General features: G+C 40.8%; 1 protein-coding gene across 1 annotated transcript in view; it reads left to right on the top strand.

Moving 5' to 3' along the window:
- The window catches only part of LOC128739455 (uncharacterized), a 203,793-nt gene that overhangs the window by 4,967 nt on the left and 175,218 nt on the right, over positions 1–23,608 (top strand). Inside the window, exon 3 of the mRNA XM_053834941.1 lies at positions 15,842–16,044. Coding sequence (XP_053690916.1) covers positions 15,842–16,044 — 203 coding nt within the window. The remainder of the gene's footprint in view (positions 1–15,841; positions 16,045–23,608) is intronic.

Below are 23,608 nucleotides of genomic sequence, written 5' to 3'. Positions count from 1 at the left end.
GAGCAGTCGAATCGAATGGTTTAGTCAAGCTGTCGGGTCAAACAGTCAAGTCGAACAGTTGAGTCGAGTAGTTGAGTCGAGCAGTTGAGATGATGATTGATGATGATGATGGTGATGATGGTCCCACCTCATGCCCCTACAACGGTTTGAGCGAGACGATTTATCTATTAAGATATTTATGTAATAACAATGTAGCCAGGTATAAAAGCAAATAACGAACTGGCTTCTAATACAAACATATCAAACTTTCAAGTGAATATCACAGTCGAGTAGTCCAGCCGAACAGTTTATTCTAACAGTTGAGTCGGGTAGTCCAGTCGCGCAGTTGAATCAGCAGTTAAGTCGAGCTGTCGAATCAAACAGAAGTCAAGTGGCTGAGTCGAACAGTCAAATCGAGCAGTCTAGTCGAGCAGTTAAATCAAGCTGTTTAGTCACGCAGCCCAGCCGAGCAGTTAAGTCGAGCAGTCGAGTTGAGCAGTTAAACCGAGCAGTAGAGTCGAGCAGTTTAATCGAGTAGTCCAGTCGAGCAGTTCAATTGAGCAGTTAAGTCGAGTACTCTAGTCAAGCAGTTGAAACGAGTAGTCTAGTCGAGGAGTTGAGTCGAGCACTCGAATCGAACAGTTTAGTCAAGCAGTCTAGTCGAGCAGTCGGATCAAGCGGTTCAGTCGAGCTGTTAAGTCGTACAGTTGAGTCGAGCAGTTCAATCGAGTAGTCCAGTCGAGCAGTTGAATCGTGCAGTTAAGTCGAACTATCGAATCAAACAATTAAGTCAAGTACTTGAGTCGAGCAGTCGGGTTGAGTGGCTAAGTCAAGCAGTTTAGTCGAGCTGTTGAATCAAGCTGTCAGTTCGAGTAGTCTAGTCGAGCAGTTGAATTGAGCAATCGGGTTGAGCAGTTGAGTCGAGTAGCTGATTCGAATAGTCCAATCGAGTAGTTGATTCGAACAGTCCAGCTGAGCAGTTCAATCGTGCAGTTAAGTCGGACAGTCGGGTCGAGTAGTAAGTCAAGCAAATGTGTCAAGCAGTCGAATCGAGTAGTTAAGTCGAGTAGTCTACTCGAGCAGTTAAATCGAGCTGTTCAGTCAAGCAGTCAAGTCGATCTGTCCAATTAAGCAGTTGAGTCGAGCAGTTGAATCGAACAGTTCAGTCGAGCAGTTCAGTTAAGTAGTCCAGTCGAGCAATCAAATGGAGCAGTCTAATTGACCAGTCCAATCGAGCAGTCTAGTCAACCAGTTGAGCAATCGAGCAGTCCAGCAGTCGACCAGTGAGGTGACTGAGAATACAACCCATTGCTACTAAATGACGTCCTGACAGGGCCCTGTTTTTAGTTACCGATAAGCCTCTTACGACGTTTTGTCAGAGACCTGGTTTTCGGTACAGACATAATCCTCTTATATTAATAGATTCTAACTTTGTAGCTTCCGGTTTCATGTGATCAGCCAGGGGCGCACTAAGAGCCGGAGGGCCCATCTGTAGCACTATTTTGAATAGTAAGCATAGGAGACGTTGTCAAAGCCCTCTGCATGATTCAAGTGAACTCGACGATCCATCCAAAATTTGCCTCGTTTAACCAGTTTGATCAGCTTTCCGGAAAAACCATTCTCGTCCATGATTTTCCAAACTCTTTACAATCGATGGTATCATACGCAGCTTTGAAATCAATGAAAAAATGTGCGTGAAACCCTTTGGACCTTCAGAGGGTCTGCCGTAGTATAAAGTTTTGCTACGACTGACCTTCCTTCAACGAAGCGGTTTTATCCAAAATTCTTACCATCAGGCAGTGCAGACAAGTAGCCATTTCTCCCGGACCAATTTAATATCTCCACTCCGACGTCATCCTTTTCAGCCGAATTATTGCTCTTCAGCCACTTGATGGCCGCCTTAACTTCGCCTATCTTCATACCGTCGAAATGGCTTTCCTTGCTGTCGCGGTTTTCTGCCTGGGCATAATGCAGGTGTTTATCAAAGTACTCCTTCAACCTTTCGGTTCGGTTTGGGGCACAAGGCTTTTGCGAGATGCGTTCAGTTTCTGGTAGAACTTTCGCGTGTTCTGAAAACGGTGAAGCTGCTTCAACACCGTAGGCGCCTATCCTATCGGGCAGTGCTTTTCTTCCCGGAAGAATTCACTTTGCTGCGCTTATTCTGTCTGTATCTTTCCGCGTTCTGACGTGTGACATTGCGCATCTTTGTTGCCAGTGCAGCGCAGTGTTCTTCTCATCCATCACTCCCATACAAATAGGTTAATGGGTTAATCATATCTGAATGTTCAAAAATCAAATGAGATAATTTTATAAATTGTGGGTTCCCGACAGTTCAATATTTATAAGCGAATGAAACAGAAATTTTACTTTAAAATTTGCTGACATTTATCCTGTCTATATGAGTACTCTAAAGAAGGGACCCCACCAGTTCTGAATTTGTGAGGAGAAGAACGATTTCGGACGAAATAAAAGTCTTGCTCTTGAATTCCCAGAAACTTTTCATTTTAATTCGTCGGCATTCAAAGTAAGGTGTTGCTGCTTCGTCGTAATTGCCTATTCCCGTCCTATCCAACACACATTATTAAAATATCAGCATTTTTATGACACACAATGCAAAATTAGTTATTCCCTGATATTTTAGTTTGTTGTCTATCATACGCGAACAATCAAAGTGAGCTGGGATCTATTTAAATGCTCTTTATCATTAAAGAAGACCTACCAGCCAAATTTCCTACGTTTTTTCGTGCGACGAAGAAGAAAATGTCGACTAATCGTGTTAATTTCCGTCATTCATAAATGAAAATAACTCACGCAACGCATTGTCGTTATTTTACAGCCAGGAAAACTTGCCCTGACCTGCAGAAATTTTGCAGAATAACGTTTGTCAGGCCGTCCTACACAAATGCATGCGCGTTAGCTTCGTAAACATTGTTGTGATTTTTAGTTCCGACGATGAAAAATTTTGATGGACGGAAACAGTACGACGGATTTAAGAAATAAAGTCAGTTGCGTAATTTCAATAATATGCTTTAATAGAGTAGGGCGGGGCATAAGTGCGATGTTTGAAGTTGTCATCAATTTTCGTGACATATAAAGAAGGACAACAACATAATTTATTTTATAGTGATGCAGTAACTCAATGTCTTCACATTCAACTATAAATCATCTGCGGTAATAGTGTTTTGCAAAATAAATTCTTCTTTCTTCTGATCAAGTGCAGATTCGCAGTTTTACCCCACTAGCGGGGCAAAAGTGCGAATACCGCGGGTCAAAAGTTCGAAGCTAGAATCCATGAAATTAGCCCAGCAGTAGCTAACAAACCCATATTATCTTCAATCTGCGGTATGTTTCAGTAAGGAATATTCTCAATTTGCACCTTTTCTATTTTGCGCTGGTGTATTGCAGCCTCCGTTACATCGAAACTTTTCCAAACGTTTGTTTTTAGTTTCATCAGCGGAAACACATTTTTTTTCGGCCAACATCTGTAGAGCACACAGTTTTCTGCTGATCTTTCATTTCTAGTATCTGTAATATAGAGCCTAAAGCTGTATATTATTAGCTATACATTTTTGCCTCGTCCATGAATCGCACTTTTGCCCCGTCCGTGAATCGAACTTTTACCCCGCTAGGCGCTTGATGGGGTTAGCTTAAATTACGGAAAAGCGAAATATATTTTGTAAATTATTTTCACCGTATTTTCAAAACAGATATGTGAGTGATGTAAAACGCTGCTATAAATTTTCAACAAGTAATATCCTCCTGTTGATATCATATTTGCCGTATAACGAAAAATTACATCAAAACCGCCCTAAAATAACATTTGCACATAACTCAGCAACTATGCTTCGTAAGCAACCAAAGTTTACGTTAGATTCAAGCTGTCAAAGTAGTCACCCATCCATGCCAATGTAGAAAATTTACTCGGGATCTGCACCAATAAATCATTGAATCGCACTTTTACCCGCATCGCACTTTTACCCGCATCGCACTTTTACCCCTCCTTACTCTAATCGTTTTTCGGTGATTTAAAAGTTCACGGATCGGAAGGTATGTGTGTTTTAGTCAAATCAGCACAAGAACTTTTGGAGTATTCATTAAATCCATCTAACAAATGATGAATATTAGAATGGCTTTACTTACTACGACGGGAATTAGAAATAAACCCTGTATAACATGAGTTTATCATAAAAAAACAAAGATTTTTTTAATAGAGGAAAAAAAATTCGTTTTATGCATTTTTACTTAAAGTTTAAACGTGAAAACCAAATCTATTCTTGCTTTTAATACCCCATGTTGAATGTTAGGCTGACAAAATGGGGAAACTGACAAAATCGGGAAAGTTTTTTTTCGATTTTTTTTTTCAAAATTCAAGAGTTGCACTATCGAAGACTTCTATTAAAAATTAAATTTTAACCCTCAATTGGTCAACCGAAAGCTCAATGAACCGGGCACAGCACACTGGTTCCGAACTTTTTTTTGGTGCGCTTTAGCTTTGAGTGGGAAAACTTGGTTTTAGGTTTATGGAACCTTTGGAAGACTTTCTTAAAATTAAAAGTTGTATCGTCCAGCGGGATTCAAATTTTGATTAATCCCCCTAAAAGTGCAATAAAAAATGTATTCTTCTTCAGTTTCAATATAAATGCTGTGCTTGATGTGCTATGCAAAGTTTTACAGCATATTATCACAAGAAATATTGCAGTAACCTTCTGTCTTCACCAAAGATAGAAAATTCCTATTTCTCATAAATGAAAAATCGTTAAAATCAGTTTTTCTATTTTAGCTGTTTTTATAGTTGTTGTATGACTTTTTTCAGTTTTACAAAGTTGTACAAATAGCAAAAATACACAACATTGCTGAATATAGTATATGTCTGCCTTTGCTTGTTTAGGAACTATAGAACTTTTACTAAAAAAAATACTTTAATTTTGACCCCGATTTACTCGCAAGAAGGCATCGTTTTATTCAAAAACTCTCCCCAGAGAATCAAAATCGGAATATTACTGTATATATGTTAGGCCATTACAAACATTTAAAAAAGTTTTTGTCCCTTTGGTGTTGGGCCACTGAAGGGGGGGGGTGGCGAAAAATAACAAAGAGAATTTTTTAATCGAGCAAAAAAATATGGATTTTAGGCATTTTTACTTAAAGTTTAAAAAAACCAAATCTATTCTTGCTTTTAATAAATATGTTATTATTTTTCATGCAAAAATCTACGAACAAAAAGATAAAAACGAAAGAAAATTTTTTTGACCGAGTTTCGGAAATTTCACTGTTTGAACTTCCATTTCTATTTCGTGCTAGAAGCGTTAACTCAACTCGTACACTCATTTTTGAGTTTTTCAGGCTGTAGAGCCCACAGACAATTGATTTTATGAAAAAAATTAACTCATATCCTACAAATTATTTTTTTGCCTTCCGATTTTTCAAGCCAATTTCCAAGGAGAGGTGACAAAAACTTTAAAAATAGTTTGCAATGGCCTCACTTAGCATTTGAAAATATCTCGTTTTTTTGTGACGATGAAATGTTTTACCGAGGACCAACCGGTCATGTGCGCTGTTGCCCGGTGGGCCAGTTCGCCCCTGAGAGATCAGCTGCCACTAAGAAGTAGTCTAATACCGCAAATTTCGGGACCAGTTTTGCCTTGAATTCCATCCCAATGGTACTGAATTTGTTTTATTTAATGAAGAGTAAAAGGGTGTAATTTACAAGCGCCCGTTCGGACGGAATGCGTCCAATCTTACACAGCAGCGGCATTCGACTTATTCTCGGCACAAAGGAAGCACGGGCTGCGCTCAATAAACAATCTAGTAAACACGATAAAAATACTTCAAGCGTAATGTACTTGCATTCATAACGGAAACCCCTGGAGAATCCCGGAGTGGTACCCGGGCTTTCTGCAGAGCTGCGACTCAGAACGATGAAATTGAAAAAATGAACCATCCGTTTGCCACCCCCTCTCCCCGCTTCCCGTGTCACGTCGGCACTTTCTTCGACAAGAATTATTTACAGCAATTCAGCTTCGGACGAAACCCTTCTCTCCCGGCGGACAAGCAAGCAACAAGCAAGTGGGCAGACAGGCAGGCTCGCGGCACCGAATGCACATAAATCATTTCTTCATCCGGCCGTGGCACAATCAACCGGAGCATGTAGGAAAAACAACAACGGGAGGGGTGGTCCCTCAAACGGTAACAATCAACAATTGTTTACCCGAGCAATGAAACAAGAAAGCTCCCCCGACTCCGGCCAGCCCGGGCTGTACAATCTGGGTCGACCGGAAATTAAGCAAGGTATCCATCCTTCTAGCCCAACCGAACGCTGGCGCTGGCTGTCCGACCGTCCGAAACGGTGGACTAATAAAAACAACAATGGCGGCAATTGTGAAGACGACGATGAAGACGACAGCGGAGGAAATTGCACAAGATTGTGATGCTTTCGATGAAATTTATCCGTCCTTTGGCTGCAGAACCAAACACGGCTCAGTCCTTCTGCGCTGAGAAACCGGTAAGATCCGTCGGACAGCACGGAGTAAAATGATGGCCATCATTTACCATTAAGGAACCGTGTAGCTTTGTACCGTTCAATGTTTATGTGTGTGCGTGCGTGTGTGTATGTGTTTGAGTGTGCCTGTGTTTGGATTGGCTATCCATGTCTTATTACTCGTACCACTTCTGTTGCCACAAGAACTGTCAACTTCCGTCGCGGCGCCAACGACAGCGACAAAGAGAAAAAAATAAGAAGAAAGACGATTGATGGCATTTTCATCCAGTAAACATTTTCTTCGCCCTGCAACTGCTGATGGTTGTGGCTTGGTTGGCATATAGAAGGAACCTGGCCGGCCGCACCCAGAGTCCAAGCCAGCCAGGCAAACGCTGATTGATCGACAGAACTATTTCAATGCCTCTGACTGACTGCTGAAATTGAAACTGCTAGCTGCTGATGCTGTGGTGGTGCAGATGCTACGGACAGTAACTCTAGATGGAGCCTGACAGCGCTCTGCTTCTGCTTGGACGTTTCTTGCTGTTTCGATTTATAGATTGGGCTTTAATTAAAGTTCCATTTATTTTTGTTTACTCCGATAGGTACCTTGTATATTGATAAGCATAACCATGAATAGTGGGAAGTAAACTTCCGTTATTTTCAATACAGTGCCATCAGCAGAGTACTTTCTCACAATTATAAGCAATGTACTGCCTTTCATTAATTAGAGCATTGCAAGTTCATAACAAATTATTTTCAGTTTACGCTTTCAGGCGAGACATTGATCATTATCGTTGAATAGCAAATAATATCTCTCTCTCGGTGTGACCATTAAAGGCACAATACCATTTGAACAGACGAGTAGACGAGGCGATTGATTCGTGCCTCGTGCCTTCTTGAGTTGTGATTGGTGCGTACTAATAAAACCAATGGCCACCGGAGTCTTCAGCAACAACTCGATTGGAGACACCACGTTCCGATCGGTATTAAATAACAAATTTACTACAGAGTTCAGATAGTCACCAAGTTTTAACAAAACAGGCTTCTTCTCGCTACTACTTAGAATAACAAAACAAAAATTACAGTGAAATATCCTCAGAGTAAAATAATAAAGGAAAATGTAGTAGATGAACATAAAAGTTGAATAGCAAAAAATATTACTAAAGCAATCAAAACACCGACGTTAAAAGAAAATTCACGGGGCAGAAGGGTCTAATAAACGAACAGAGTTCGTCAATAAAAGCTAAAAATGCTGCATTCATCATTCATCATTCATCATTCATCATTCGTCATGCATCATTCATCATTCATCATTCATCATTCATCATTCATCATTCATCATTCATCATTCATCATTCATCATTCATCATTCATCATTCATCATTCATCATTCATCATTCATCATTCATCATTCATCATTCATCATTCATCATTCATCATTCATCATTCATCATTCATCATTCATCATTCATCATTCATCATTCATCATTCATCATTCATCATTCATCATTCATCATTCATCATTCATCATTCATCATTCATCATTCATCATTCATCATTCATCATTCATCATTCATCATTCATCATTCATCATTCATCATTCATCATTCATCATTCATCATTTCCATTCCAATTTCAGATCTACCTTTATGCCCCATTGTAAGTTTGATTTCAACTAAAATTTGAAGATCAATTTTAAACCCATTTTAAATTAAAAATCAAATTTTAGATCCACGTTCATGTTCAATTTTAAGCCCAATTTCAACTCTAATTCAAAGGCTACTCCAGCTTCAAGTAAAATTTAGAATTTTATTGTAAACTACGTTTCAAGTCTAATTTTAAATAATCTTTCGTCTAATGTCTCAATTTCATGTCTGATTGCAAGTCCAATTTCAAGCAGTGTTGCTATTGACCGAAAGAAGTGCTCTTAAAGGTGATTCCAAAATGTCAAATTCGCTGGCGATTGTTTTCTAACTGGGAATTATTTTCTGCGAGTGAGAGAACAGCAAATTAAAACTCACGCTTTTTCATGCATGAACTGATCGCAATGAATGCAATCCAACACAAATCATCATCATCAACATTGAATCATCACGATGAGTTTTGATGAATTAACATTTCCATGCTTGATTTAGTTGAATTTAACATTTAAGCTTTTTAGATGAATTTAGTAATTTTTAGAAACAAGCAATTGCGCTATCGTATATCATTCGTCAAAAAAGTTGTAACACTTATGTTACTTTTTCAGTTCGACTGTTAGCACCTAAACTACTTGGAGTATACAATCTTGCGAAATAATATATAAATCACTTCATAACATCTAAATTATTTCACAACCTGAAAAAGATTATGTTAAGATATTATTCATAATATGTTGGCACATATGGTACTCTAGGTTCACATTTCATTGAAACTATTTAGATCTTGAAATCATTTTGTTTGTTATTTTCAGCTTGCAGTTACTGGTTGGGTCTGAGTATATGTTGACGACTTCATAATTATCATGTGTGAGTCGAATAACGTTTCATCTTTGATTGTACAATGAATTTTTTATAGTTTTGCAAAAAAATATATTTGTTTACGTTCGATCGCAAAATACTTCCTCGGTTTGTCGATAGCGATTAACCATCGGTATGAGACAGATGTCCCGAGTGAGAATTTGCGAGCGTCATCAATTCAACATTTTTCTCATCAGCTTTTGCGTCAACGATTCTTCGTGAGCGAATAGGATTAAACAGTGTTACCAATTGACAAAATTTAAATCGTCAATGAGCTGGCGAGGAGCAATCATCGCGATGAACTTAGCAACATTGATTACAAGTTTAGGTTAATTTCAGTTTTAAGCAAAATTTTGTGACCTATTTTAACTCCAGTCCAAGCCCAATTTCAAACTTACTTTAAGGTTCAATCACAAACAAACAAACATAGTTGATAGCTGTAATGACTGTTACAGCGTGCGAAGAATGGGACAGTAAGTGTTACGTAAGTACAGAAGTACATACTTCAATTTGAAACCAATTTCAAGTAAGATTTCAAGTTTATGTTTAACTTGACCAAACCTCGTGATTTTAGTCATGACTTTGAAATGCGGTCAGACATACATTAGTATTTTTTTGAAACGATGGTTCTACTGAAGGGATGGTAAGGGAAAGTCATGAAGAATGTGAATGGAGGGGAAAGAGTGGAAAGGAATGGAGGGGAAAGAGTGGAAAGGAAAGGGGAGAGGTAATAGGTAGCTACGCTTGACTAGTTGTCGTTGTGAATCCTACCTTTTGCCCAATGCTGGAAGGTGCATGGGTCGAACCAAGCTATAATCTGAGATTATAACCGGATTCGAACCCACAACACCCGCCTCCTGGGCATGTGGCTCGCTGGCACCCGTATACCCATGAACCACAGAGGCGCTAGACAAAAGGAGACTTACAACCCCCCTTATTAATGTAGCCACATGGGTTGGGCCATTTTTAGACGCAAAATGTGCCTCTTTCTCAGAGATGCTAGAAGTGAAGACAAGTCTTCATTTTGAAGACATTTTAGAGGATTTATTTTGAAATGTCTTCACTTGAAGACATGTCTTCACCATGCAATTTAAATGGGCGAGAAATTCTGAAAACCCTAAGACAAGTGAAGACATTTTTTCTTGATTCGTGAAGACTTTTCGAAAATTTAGCTGGAAACCCTGCTCTTCCTCCACCTACTGTAGAAAACCACCGACCGAGAAGTTTAATCTAATCTAATCCGCCAGTAAACACAAAACCAATTTCAACTCTGATTTCAAGTACAATCTCAAGTTCATTGTTAATTCTAATTTTAAGTGACTCGTGGTATTATATTCTCATTTTAATTGGCTGTCAGTCTATTGATAGTAGAACAGATTTTGTAATCTTTCCAACGTTTCAACTGTGTATTTCAGTCTTCTTCAGGGATTGCTACAATGTGTTACATGTTGGGTCTGTCGTAAAATGTTTTTAAATTATACGTACAATACTGTCTGCTCTTGGTCAATTATCTGTGTCTCATAGAAATTACTTGTCGTTACAATTGTTTTTGTCGCACAATTAAAACGAGAATATTAAATTCTACAGTCGACAAAACAACTCCGTGGTATTATATGCAGTCGTCTTTATTCAATTCGATCTTGAGTCACACGTCTCAGAAATCGCAAATCACTTTCGACCTGGTCGAGCCATCCTGTACGTGGAGCCTCCTTGTTCCTGGTGCCGGTGGGTTTTTGAAGAGAACTGTTTTCGTCGTACTGTCGTGCGGCATCCTTAAGTCTGTCTGTCTGTCTGTCTGTCTGTCTGTCTGTCTGTCTGTCTGTCTGTCTGTCTGTCTGTCTGTCTGTCTGTCTGTCTGTCTGTCTGTCTGTCTGTCTGTCTGTCTGTCTGTCTGTCTGTCTGTCTGTCTGTCTGTCTGTCTGTCTGTCTGTCTGTCTGTCTGTCTGTCTGTCTGTCTGTCTGTCTGTCTGTCTGTCTGTCTGTCTGTCTGTCTGTCTGTCTGTCTGTCTGTCTGTCTGTCTGTCTGTCTGTCTGTCTGTCTGTCTGTCTGTCTGTCTGTCTGTCTGTCTGTCTGTCTGTCTGTCTGTCTGTCTGTCTGTCTGTCTGTCTGTCTGTCTGTCTGTCTGTCTGTCTGTCTGTCTGTCTGTCTGTCTGTCTGTCTGTCTGTCTGTCTGTCTGTCTGTCTGTCTGTCTGTCTGTCTGTCTGTCTGTCTGTCTGTCTGTCTGTCTGTCTGTCTGTCTGTCTGTCTGTCTGTCTGTCTGTCTGTCTGTCTGTCTGTCTGTCTGTCTGTCTGTCTGTCTGTCTGTCTGTCTGTCTGTCTGTCTGTCTGTCTGTCTGTCTGTCTGTCTGTCTGTCTGTCTGTCTGTCTGTCTGTCTGTCTGTCTGTCTGTCTGTCTGTCTGTCTGTCTGTCTGTCTGTCTGTCTGTCTGTCTGTCTGTCTGTCTGTCTGTCTGTCTGTCTGTCTGTCTGTCTGTCTGTCTGTCTGTCTGTCTGTCTGTCTGTCTGTCTGTCTGTCTGTCTGTCTGTCTGTCTGTCTGTCTGTCTGTCTGTCTGTCTGTCTGTCTGTCTGTCTGTCTGTCTGTCTGTCTGTCTGTCTGTCTGTCTGTCTGTCTGTCTGTCTGTCTGTCTGTCTGTCTGTCTGTCTGTCTGTCTGTCTGTCTGTCTGTCTGTCTGTCTGTCTGTCTGTCTGTCTGTCTGTCTGTCTGTCTGTCTGTCTGTCTGTCTGTCTGTCTGTCTGTCTGTCTGTCTGTCTGTCTGTCTGTCTGTCTGTCTGTCTGTCTGTCTGTCTGTCTGTCTGTCTGTCTGTCTGTCTGTCTGTCTGTCTGTCTGTCTGTCTGTCTGTCTGTCTGTCTGTCTGTCTGTCTGTCTGTCTGTCTGTCTGTCTGTCTGTCTGTCTGTCTGTCTGTCTGTCTGTCTGTCTGTCTGTCTGTCTGTCTGTCTGTCTGTCTGTCTGTCTGTCTGTCTGTCTGTCTGTCTGTCTGTCTGTCTGTCTGTCTGTCTGTCTGTCTGTCTGTCTGTCTGTCTGTCTGTCTGTCTGTCTGTCTGTCTGTCTGTCTGTCTGTCTGTCTGTCTGTCTGTCTGTCTGTCTGTCTGTCTGTCTGTCTGTCTGTCTGTCTGTCTGTCTGTCTGTCTGTCTGTCTGTCTGTCTGTCTGTCTGTCTGTCTGTCTGTCTGTCTGTCTGTCTGTCTGTCTGTCTGTCTGTCTGTCTGTCTGTCTGTCTGTCTGTCTGTCTGTCTGTCTGTCTGTCTGTCTGTCTGTCTGTCTGTCTGTCTGTCTGTCTGTCTGTCTGTCTGTCTGTCTGTCTGTCTGTCTGTCTGTCTGTCTGTCTGTCTGTCTGTCTGTCTGTCTGTCTGTCTGTCTGTCTGTCTGTCTGTCTGTCTGTCTGTCTGTCTGTCTGTCTGTCTGTCTGTCTGTCTGTCTGTCTGTCTGTCTGTCTGTCTGTCTGTCTGTCTGTCTGTCTGTCTGTCTGTCTGTCTGTCTGTCTGTCTGTCTGTCTGTCTGTCTGTCTGTCTGTCTGTTCTGTTCCTGATGTTTGTTCCTTATAGAATCTAAAACTACTAAACCGATCGGCATGAAAATTTGCATGTAGGGGTTTTTGGGACAAGGAAAGGTTCTTATGAACAATTTGTTTTGTAGAATTTAATATTCTCGTTTTAATTGGCTGTGAGTCTATTGATAGTAGAACAGATTCTGTAATCTTTTCAACGTTTCAATTGTGTATATCGGTCTTCTTCAGGGATTGCTACAATGTGTTACATGTTAGGTCTGTCGTAAAATGTTTTTTAAATTATAAGTACAATACTGTCTGCTCTTTGTCAAGTATCTGTGTCTCGTAGAAATTCCTTGTCGTTAAAATTGTTTTTGTAACACATCTGTTTTGTGCAGGGATAGATTTAAAACTGTTGTCTGTCGTAAAGTTTGATTTAAAAGCCTGTTATTTTGTCTAATTACCTGGATCATTGCACCTGTTTTTCCTGTATGTACACTGACGGTCTTACGTCCACTAACTGTATTGTATATTTTGTTTCCTATTTTAATTTAATTGGTATGGGTATGGGTGTTGGTAGGTTTTAGGCTGGCTAACAATCCTGCATATGCATGGTTAAGGCCATCTACATTATTTCGTTTGTTAGAATTGCTTGTGTTTGAAATGTGGATTTTACGACAAACCTAACATGTAACACATTGTAGCAAACCCTGAAGAAGACTGAAATACACAGTTGAAACGTTGGAAAGATTACAAAATCTGTTCTACTATCAATAGACTGACAGCCAATTAAAACGAGAAGTTCTTATGATGGTTAGAGACCCCTCCCCACCCCACTAAGAGGGGGGGCTCCCATACAAATGAAACACAAATTTCTGCATAACTAGAGAACTAATCATTCAAGTGGAACCAAGGAGGCATGAATTTATTTTATGATGGTTTGAGACTCCTCACCCCTGTGGTAGTGGGATAAGGACTCTCTAAATAAAACAAAAAAAAATTAAAAACTAATCGAACTCGAGAAATTTTTGAATCTTCCATGGAACATTAGTCAATAAGGCTATTACAAAAATTTTATAAAGTTTGTGTCTTCCCAGTGTTGAGAAACTGAAGAGAAAGACAATTTTTTAATCGACCAAAACAATGCATTTTACCTAAAGTTTAAACGAGAAAACCAAATCTTTTTTGCTTTTCATATATATGTTATTGTTTACGATGCAAAATCCTACGAAAAGAAAGAAAAAATGGCGATTGTTGCAAATTCTATTGCTTGAATTTCCATTTCTGTTTGGTCTTGAACGCGTTAACACACCGTACACTCATTTTTCGAGTTTTTTAAGCTTTAGAGCCCACACACAATTGATTTTATTAAAAAATCGACTTGTTTCCCACAAAGTATAGTTTGCTCTCCGATTTTTCAAGATAATTTCAAAAACTTTAAAAATAATTTGCAATGTTCTAGTGGTCTAGTGAGTAAACATAACTGTAATTTTGACTAAAAATAGTTGAAAGTATGTTGTTTATATCGTTTATATTTTTTTCAGTGCATATTTTTTTATGTTCAAAAATCATTTTTTTACAATTTTTCTTTGACATAAATTTTGTAAAATCGATACTTGTCAAGATAATATCTTTCAAACATAATGCACATGAAAAAAATACGCCCTTTTTAAAAATGAGCCTCGAATCAAAATGGCGCCAAAACTTGAGGAAGGTGCATATTTCCTCCTATCAAACACGTTTGTAAAGGTTCATCCAAATCAGAGAGGTTTGCCGCAAAAAACACATGTATCTGTCTACTAACATAAAAAAGTGGACGTTTATCGAGCCTATTGCGAACGCGAAACACATAGAACGTACGCTTGCTGTACTCTCATTTGGGCGGTTGGGGACAAGCGGCACCTATAAAAGTTTATACTCGAACTAAACCTTAAGGTGAAGTACTGATTTCATAAATCCATTTGCCCCGTTTTACCCCATACGCTTGTGAAGTTATGGAAATTTAAATTTGGAATTTGCGATAACTTAGCAAGTGAAGGTACAGGAGATTTGCGGTCTTCTGCATGAACGTGTATTTTGAGTGCTTCGATAATTGCCTAGAACAATGCATGCTCGTAAAATTCAACTAACAAAAGCTAAGTATGAAAAAATTATTTTTAAAGAAGTTTCAAAGAATATGCTCCATAGCTCAGCATTCGACGAAGATAGAAATTTTGTTTCTTCAGCAAAGTTGTTTGCCTTTATATTCTATACAACTTTGCCAAAGAAACCATCTATGAAGACCGTGTTACGCATTATCCAGCCGTTCACCGGCCATGAAAATTCTCTCTGCTGGGTTAATTAGCGAGAAACATACTAGTTTTAAACGCAATATTTTTTCTTCATCTTTTACATTCTCGAAAATACCTCTAAAACACAAAACAAAGTAGAACATAACGAGAGAGCAATAAACTCAATTTAAATAATAAACTTTACGGTACTGCGTAGAACAATAACAACCGCAAAAACTAAACTACGAACATTAGCAGACTTGAGCGGAAACGAGTCCGTGAGCAACTTTTCAAGCGAAAATTTCTCAAGCGCCAAAAACCATAAAACAACTCGAACCAAACTTTCCGAGTGTGCCGAGTGGAGATCATTCAGCCAGCACTCCTCAGCTGCACGACTTTCCTTCGCATATATATGAATGAGCTTCGGAAACGGTGTGCCTTTATTACTTGATGTGATTGCATTATAAATTCCTTTTTTCCGTCCGCTTAGTTCAGTTTTAAGGAACTCGCTAGTTGTGTGTGCGCTCGCTCGCGGAAACGAACAAGCGGCTGCTGCTGCTTCCACCGACAGCAACAGCAGCAGCATAACAAAGCCCGTAAGCTGTGTATCCTCTTTATGTGGTGGCTGCCGGTGCTGCTGTTACTGCCAGCCAGAGTGTAGGCACATTCCGCGTCCCCTCGGGTTGCCACCCGTCTCCGTCCGAGGTGGGGTTTCCAGCACTGGCCTTGTGCCGTTGCCACCGCAAAGTCGCTTTCATTATTTTCAATTTGCGTTTTGATTAGCTTTTAATGAGAAAGTAATTCAAAATGAGCACAGCGTCTTGTGTTTTCCCATGGTGGTTCGACGCACGGAAAGGCGCTTGTCCCCGCCCGGCCCGTGAAGAGGGTGGCGGCGCGAGTCACCGGGATTACTATGTTTGCCACCGCCATCCAGTGCCATGCCAGTTCCTTTGAGAGTAAATGAGAACGAAACGGCGAGAAAATGACTTCATTATTGGATGAGATGAGACTTGTCTTGTTGGGTTTTTTTTTGTTTTTTTCTTGTGTGACCTTCTCCTCCCTCCGTCTTGTAAAACTGTAATGACCTTTACTCAATTTGATGTTTTATTTTGTCAATTTCCTTTTCAGATTTGACGCCCGTGATACCCGCGAGGGATCGCATCGAAGTTCCAATTCGTCCTTCGATGGACGAGCCAGCTTCTACCCGAACCGAAGTCCGGCGACGTTGGAGATCCGACAGACCAAAAGCTCCGACAGTGGCGTCTATCGGTGCCGGGTGGACTTCCACAAGAGTCCCACCCGGAACACACGGGTGCAGCTTTCCGTGATAAGTAAGTACTTACACTTCGGTTGGCATCAATTCCCCCTTCGGAAGTGAGATGTATGGCACAGAGATTTTCATAGTGGCATTAACATATGTTTCCGCTTCCGAGCGGAAATTTGCCGTTCACCGACCGTAAATCATCGTGAAACATTGCCCTCGGGGTGCAGTTTTATTCGTTTAAAAATATCCGATTCACTTTTCTCTGATTTTTCCTCGCTCGCTCTCTCACTGGCTCGCTCGTTCTCGATGCCACGTGCGCTGCGGCAGGCAGACGGAAGGCAGTACCAGTCAGTGGAGGTCTTGAGGCGAAAACCTCGGACCATGATTTTACAGATATTGGTTGGTTCGTTTCGGTTGGTTTTGGAGATTTTTAGAAGGCATGGAAGTTGAATGCAGTGTTTGTTTCTTTTTGGTAAATGTTTCATTGATAAATGGAAGCATCTGACGCATTTAAAATTTCATTTTCATCGACCACATTGTGAAGTCTTCCTAAAAGCATTTTCCGGATCACTGCGTAAAATTTCCATCGGAACGAAACATGTCCAAGCATTCCATCATGAAGGCTCAGCATCCAGCGGATATACGTTATGCTCCATTGTGCATATGCCAACTGCACCCAAAAGAAGCTTTGCTTACTGATTTGACCCACTTCAGCTCTCACTATGAAATGTTTTGCGACTAAACTGGTGGATTTAGCTCGGAAGAAAAATTCATTTTGCAAATTTTTTGAGAGTTCTTCCGGAGCCTGGGTTGGTAGGATACGCTATTAATAAACTGGTTTCTGTATGATTTGCTCTATAGGTTACTACGGAAACCATATCTCTCGTCAAAGCCGCAGCTTGCCGGCAAAAGTTTATTCTGCCATTGAGGCTTGAGTGAAAAATTAACTTTTTAATTGTTACTTTGAGAGGTTTTTGTAACAAGAATCCGGCCTGCATTCTGCGGTTGGTTTTGTTTCGAATTTGGTCTCAGTTTAGTTTCAAGCTGCTGGACACAGCCGGAGTGCTTAGGATGAAATTTTGAGGTTCATCTTTCGTCAGCAAACGCAGAAATAATGGCAAAAGTATTACTTTTGCATAAATTTATCACAGTAGGAAAAACCTAGCTGCAACTGCATCAGCCAGAGTTCAGAGGTTCACCGAGCAGTGTGTCAAAAAGTGTCACTGTACTGCTGTGCTAGACAACAACGCCGTAGAGCTGCCTCTGTCTGCTGTGTACATGTTATCTACGCCATCATTGTAAGGACCCCCTCGCTTCCTGACACCACACCGCACCACCCGGCCGGGCTGCTTTCGTGCTTGGGTGCGGTTCAGTGCACAATTTTGCAAACACTACTCATTGGCGGACTCGGTCGTGGCGGTACCGTAATGGTGTAAATTTATTGCAGTCAGACGTCACGGGACGTGGTCCCGGTTGCCTCTGCCTCTCTCTGGCTCTGAATGGAGACACCCCGACACCGAGGGTCAGCGGAAGTCGGCAAATCGTAAAAAGAATGCACCAACAAACTGGCAGAGCTCCAGTGACCGGCTGACTGGCGCGGCGGGCAGTGGGCTGGCAAAGCGGGACACTACTACGGTTTCTGTCAGCAACTGGTATTTCAATTGCTTTGCATTTTCCCTTAACCAAGTCCTCAACCCCCTCTTTCGCAGGGCTGCACCTAACCTAGCCTAGCCTAGCCACGTCATTCCGGTCGCTAGCCTACTGTGACAAATGGCCCGGCTTGTTTTGGGTTGTGTTGAGGTCCCAACAGTTCAGTGAAATGTGTGAATAAAATTTATAGTGATGGGCTTAGTGAGTATTTCCGGGGTGAAACTGGAGACTACGGCAGACTGTTCGGTCAACACTAATGCACTCGGAAACAGTTTTCTCGTTGCAAATCCAAATGTGCTAGCATGGTAGTACGTACAGGCTGACGCTCCCTGCCTGAAACTCAACATCGTCAGTTTTGAATAAAATAATACCGCACGCTTAGGCATATGGCATATTGCGGCTTTGAACGGTTATAAGTTATTAGTTAAAATAATTTGAAATTAGTTTCGACGCCGTACGTTGTCGTACTGCAAAGCAGCAGAGATCGTTGACTTCATAGAGAATTTAAACTGTTCGATTATTAGCATAAGAAAAGCTACTTCTCCACGTCTATAAATCGTCTGTGCATCTAGATCTGCTAAATGATGCAATTATTTCGGGTCAACGAATATTGAAGAGAGCCGCAGGGTTGTTGCGGTCAACCGTATCTGTATTTTCATCCGCAATAATTTAATATGAATATTTACACTTCAGTATCGACTGATAGCAATGTGGCGTTGACCCATATTAAGTACAGTAAGGAGTGGATAGTATTCTCACTTATCTATTAGTGTTTTTGACACATAAGTTGGTGTTTCTTATTCTAATGGTAAATTAGATTAAATTAGTAAAAATAGTAAACGAAGAAAAATAAAAAAATAACTAGACTAGAAAAACAAGTAGACAAAGAGACCAAAACTTGAAGGAAAGGAAAACCTATAAAATAAAGTTTTTTTTATCTATTTGAGATTGTTTACAAGCAATCTACGGTACGTTGGTCTTTACCCAACAGTCTCTTATCCAGTAACTCCTATCCCTACTTCCTCGTGGTACCAGCCGGAATATTACCATTTATTTGGAGTTCATTGCGAGTTCAATCAAACTTTGCCATAGTTCATTTCGCTCTATCGAATCGTACGCTGTCTTGAAGCCTGTAAACAGGTGGTACGCCTGAAAGTTGAATCTACACGATTTGTCATTGTTCATCTCGAAAATCACAATGGATTCGTCTAGTAAGAATTCTAGTGACAGACTCAATTTGTGGAACAAGATACAGGAGAGAATTTTGTATGCCTGGGTAAGAAGGGGTCAATCGATGGAAAATCGAGGACCAACTAGCCGGCCAGTGGTTCGTCCTCAGTCGTATTCGCAGTGTGACGGATTTCATAACTGTTTGATTATTTTACAGCTCCATCTTTACATCATCCAGAATTGACAGATCCACAGCCTACCTATCTTTCTCAATCTTTATTCAGTTTCTACCGGCGGTTCTTCTCTATTCAACAGTATATTGAATACAGTGTCTGGCCACACACGATACTTCCCTTCCGCCGTTACACATGGCAACGTAAGGCAGGGAAGCTTCTCATATCGTACTTAATGAAGTAATCTTCCATCTCTGCGAGAATGCGGTTCCAATTCTGACGTCCGATTGAGTGTGTTTAAGTACTTACTTACTTTAGCAGCCGAGAGCCGGGGTGGCTCTTGCCGTGTCAAGAATTCCTCTCCATTGTACTCGGTCCTGGGCTACTCGGCGCTAATTCGTTTCGCGTCTCGACACACGCAAGTCAGCTTCAACCTGGTCGAGCCAACTAGCACGTTGGGCCCCTCTATTTCTGGTGCCGGTGGGGCTCTTGAAGAGAACGGATTTCAGTGCACAGTCATCCGGCATCCTTGCGACGTGGCCGGCCCACCGTAGTCTCCTAACTTTCGCCAGGTGTACGATGGGAATCTCTCCAAGCAGTGCCTGTAGCTCGTGATTCATACGCCTCCGCTACTCTCCGCTTTCCGTTTGTATTCCGCCAAGTAAGAAAAGTCAAGTGCGTAGAGGACTACCGGTCTGATAAACGTTTTGTATATCTTCAGCTTTGTGCCGCGGCGCATGCTCCCAGATCGAAGCATCGTGCGGAGGGAAAAGTAGGTACGATTTCCAGCTTGAATGCGTCGTTGGATCTCCTTACTCCTATTATTGTCAAGCGGTGACTAGAGATCCCAAATATACGAACTCATCAACCACTTCCAGTTCATCATCATCAATAGTCACTGGCCGTGGGAGGCAAACGTTGCTTTCTCTGGATCCTCTTCCTACCATATATTTGGTTTTCGACGCATTGATTTGTAACTCTATCCTCCTAGCCTCCGTTTTCAGTCTGGCGTAGATTGCCTCCACCGTCTCAAGGTTTCTAGTAATGATGTCGAGGTCGTCTGCGAAGGCTAGAAGTTGGCTACTCTTGCTGAAGATCGTTCCGCGCGTTTCGATGCCCGCTCGCCGGATCACTTCTTCAATAGCGCTATTGAATAGCATACCCAAGCAACACAGCTTGTTATAGAATAGTATAACATTACATACATCAGAACTTCTCTATTACCAGAAAAGCGCAAAAAATTGAAGTCTAATCAAACAACAATTGAAAGAAGTATGTATCAGGTTATTTCATTCCATTTTAAAACGTTATTATAGCATAACCTACAACTTGTTCTTCCAGTAGTTGAGATTTAGTAATGGAGATATAATAAAAACTTTGTGTTGACATGTTGACAAAAACAAACATTATTCATTTGATATGAGCTGTCAAATAAATTCATGTTATCACAAAACATTTCAAAACCTTAATAATAACGACACATGTTTTCAAAGTACGTTAATAGTACCCTTAAACGACTACTTTCTTTGAAGAACTTGTTTTGTGTGTTACTTGGGTACATGACAGTCCATCCCCTTGCTGCAACCCTCTGCGCGATTCGAAAGGACTCGACAGTGTCCCCGAAACGCGCACGTTGCACATCACTCGCTCTAGAGTAGCTTTAATCAGCCGCGTCAGTTTGTCCGGAAAACCGTACTCGTGCATTATCTGCCATAGCTGTGCTCGTTCAACTGTATCGTATGCTGCCCTGAAATCCGTGAAAATATGATGCGTGGGCACGTTGTACTCTCAACATTTCTGGAGGATTTGTCGGAGAGTAAAAATTTGATCCGTAGTAGCACGAGCCCCCATAAAGCACGTCTGATAATGCCCTACGAATTCTCTTGCTATTGGGGATAGACGCAACAAAATCAGGGAGAGCATCTTGTAGGCGGCGTTGACCAGCGTAATGCCGCGGTAGTTACAGCAGTCTAGCCGGTCGCCAATTTTGTAGATGGGACAGACTACGCCTTCCACCCACTCCTCCTGTAGTTTCTCTTCTTCCCAAATCCTTGAAATCAGCCAGTAAAGTACCGTTGCTAGCGGTTCTTGACCATTTTTGTAAAGTTCAGCCGGGAGTCGGTCCTTTCCAGCGGCTCTATTATTCTTCAGCTGACGGATTTCTCGCCGGATCTCTTTGAAATCGGAAGCCGGCACGCTGTTGTCGTTTGTAGGCACTCCGAGGTTAACGTGGTTTGTAGTAGTATCAGCATTTACTGTGCAAAATTCATGTTCTTGATGAAGTGGGCAACTTTGTGCAAACACTTCATAATACTATACATCTCTCTATTCTCCGTTAGCCTCGAAGGTAAGAATAACGGCTTGGACATTTCCGTCTTGCCGACCTTCTTCGAAAACTTGCTCTAGGACATATATTAGACGTAATCGCTTACATCCTTGGGGGGGTCCCTTGGTAGTCTTTGCCGTTCAGCATCAAGTAGGTCTCGTTATCTCTTACGATCACGACGTCGCACTTCGCACATGATGAGGCCACCTGCTCTCGGTTTTCCTCTTCAGCGTTTGCTGCACTTTACGGTTGCAACCATGACGATTTTGTAAATACCGGAACGGGTATTTCCGCCAAACACCAAGTGCCTCATGATATCTAACTTTTTCGCTTCGGGCTGGAGCTGGCAGTACGAACAAAGCATCGAGCGTAGTTTTCGAATAAAAACGTAGTACGAACGAAGTATCGAGCTTGATTGTTTTCGCCATGACTGCTGTAAATTAACTGATAATGCTGCCACGTGTTTTCTATACACAAACAGATCGCTTGCTAAGATTAGCGATTTGAAACCAGGTGGCGTACATTATATTCTGCAATTCACTGGCCAAGTTTCTACGTCTGAGTGCAGGGAACGCGGCTTCCAAATTATTTTTATCGAGAATGTATTTTGCGAAAATTTGGGCTCAGCCAATAATCCTATCTTATTGGCGGTATTCTAACGACTGAATTTCGGTTTTATTACCAGAATGTTTGGAACTTGGATTGTATTGAGGATTTTTTGACGGGTATTTAACCCTCTAACGGGTAAGACAGTCTGTAGACGGCCTTCGCTTTTGGAGCTCCAGATCCGCATACGAAATTTGTTTTTAATTAGCAATATACAAAATGTGTTCAGAACAGATTTCCTGGCATTTTGATACTAATATCATAACATTCTAACCATGCATTCAAAAGTTATCATCTTTCAAAAACAAAAATTCCGAAAAATTCCGAAAACAATTAATGCGCGTATTCCGTTTTTTACTTTTGAAGCAAAAGGACATCTAGAATAAAATGATTGACCTAAAAAAATGTTCTATGAGTAAATTTCATGCCTTATTTTAATTTTGTAATATATCTGAATTGAAAAAATATCTGGGCAGAGCGTTAGACATGAAAAAACAAAAAGAGAAATTGGACTTTTTCTTACCTGGCGCTCCTCCAGATAATTATTTTTGCATAAAAATTAGAACTTAAGGTTTTTTGTGTGTACATTCATGATAAAATAATCATTAGCTTGATCGCACCGTTTTTACGGTGTTGCTCGTTAGAGGATTAAAGGAACTGGGGCGTTGTTGTGATAACTGCAATTAACTAATAATATCATGAAATTTCAAGCTTTAATATACAACCGCAAAATATTAGAGAAATTCAATTCACTAATCACATCTAAATAGGAACACAAGCCCTGACTTATTTCATCTTGGAACAGGCGTGCCAACACCAAAGACTCCTCTAACAAGAAGACTGGCAGCTCTGTCAATACTCAGAAGTCACGGATGATAGCTCGCTCTGTCGTGGTCTGTGAATGCATCTATGTGAATGAGTGTTAATATTCCTACCACCATGTCAACATAGTTAAACCTGGACACACCAATACAGAATTTTAGAGAGCTTATTAACACTCATTGCCTTACCACCTTCGCTAAAAGAAGCGCTGATGATGGTGACGCATGACGTTTATATGGAAAAATAACTGTCTTGTTGATAATGGGGTCTTCGTTTCAACAAAAGTATTGGAAATCATCCTCTCCAAAAAAAAGCAAAGCCTTGGGTTTATACCGTCTTTAGCGATTACCCTTCTTTATCGACAGACTTCGCAGCTGGCTGTAAGAGTACAGGAAAATTACGGGGCCAGTGCACAGTGGTCCAAAGGGGCGAAAAGTGGAACTTTTTTCCTAGTGTCTTTTGCTTTCATTTTATCATTTATGGTCTTCAGCACTTTTGTTCGTATGAATATCCCCATTAATCTAAAACTGTCCAAAGTTAGTCATTGCTTACTATTATGAAAATAAAAAAACTTTTTTGTGATACAAAATATAGACATAGTTTTTTCAGCAAAGTTGTAAATAATGTAAAAACAAGCAACTTTTCTGAAGAAATAAAATTTCTATCTTTTTCGAGTGCTGAACTATAGGGCATATTCTTTAAAATTTCTTTAAAAATTAGTTTTTCATACTTAGCTTTTGTGCGTTGCATTTTACAAAAACACATTGTTCTAGGAATTTATCGAAGCACTTAAAGTACACGTTTTTGCAGAAGATCGCAAATCTCTTGGACCTTTACTTGCTAAGTTATCGCATATTCAAGCTTTAAATTTCCACAGCTTCACG

This window comes from Sabethes cyaneus, chromosome 3 (genome assembly GCF_943734655.1).
Source record: "Sabethes cyaneus chromosome 3, idSabCyanKW18_F2, whole genome shotgun sequence".
Taxonomy (NCBI): domain Eukaryota; kingdom Metazoa; phylum Arthropoda; class Insecta; order Diptera; family Culicidae; genus Sabethes; species Sabethes cyaneus.
Note: the sequence above shows the minus strand (reverse complement) of the source record. Positions and strands in the feature narration are given on the sequence as shown.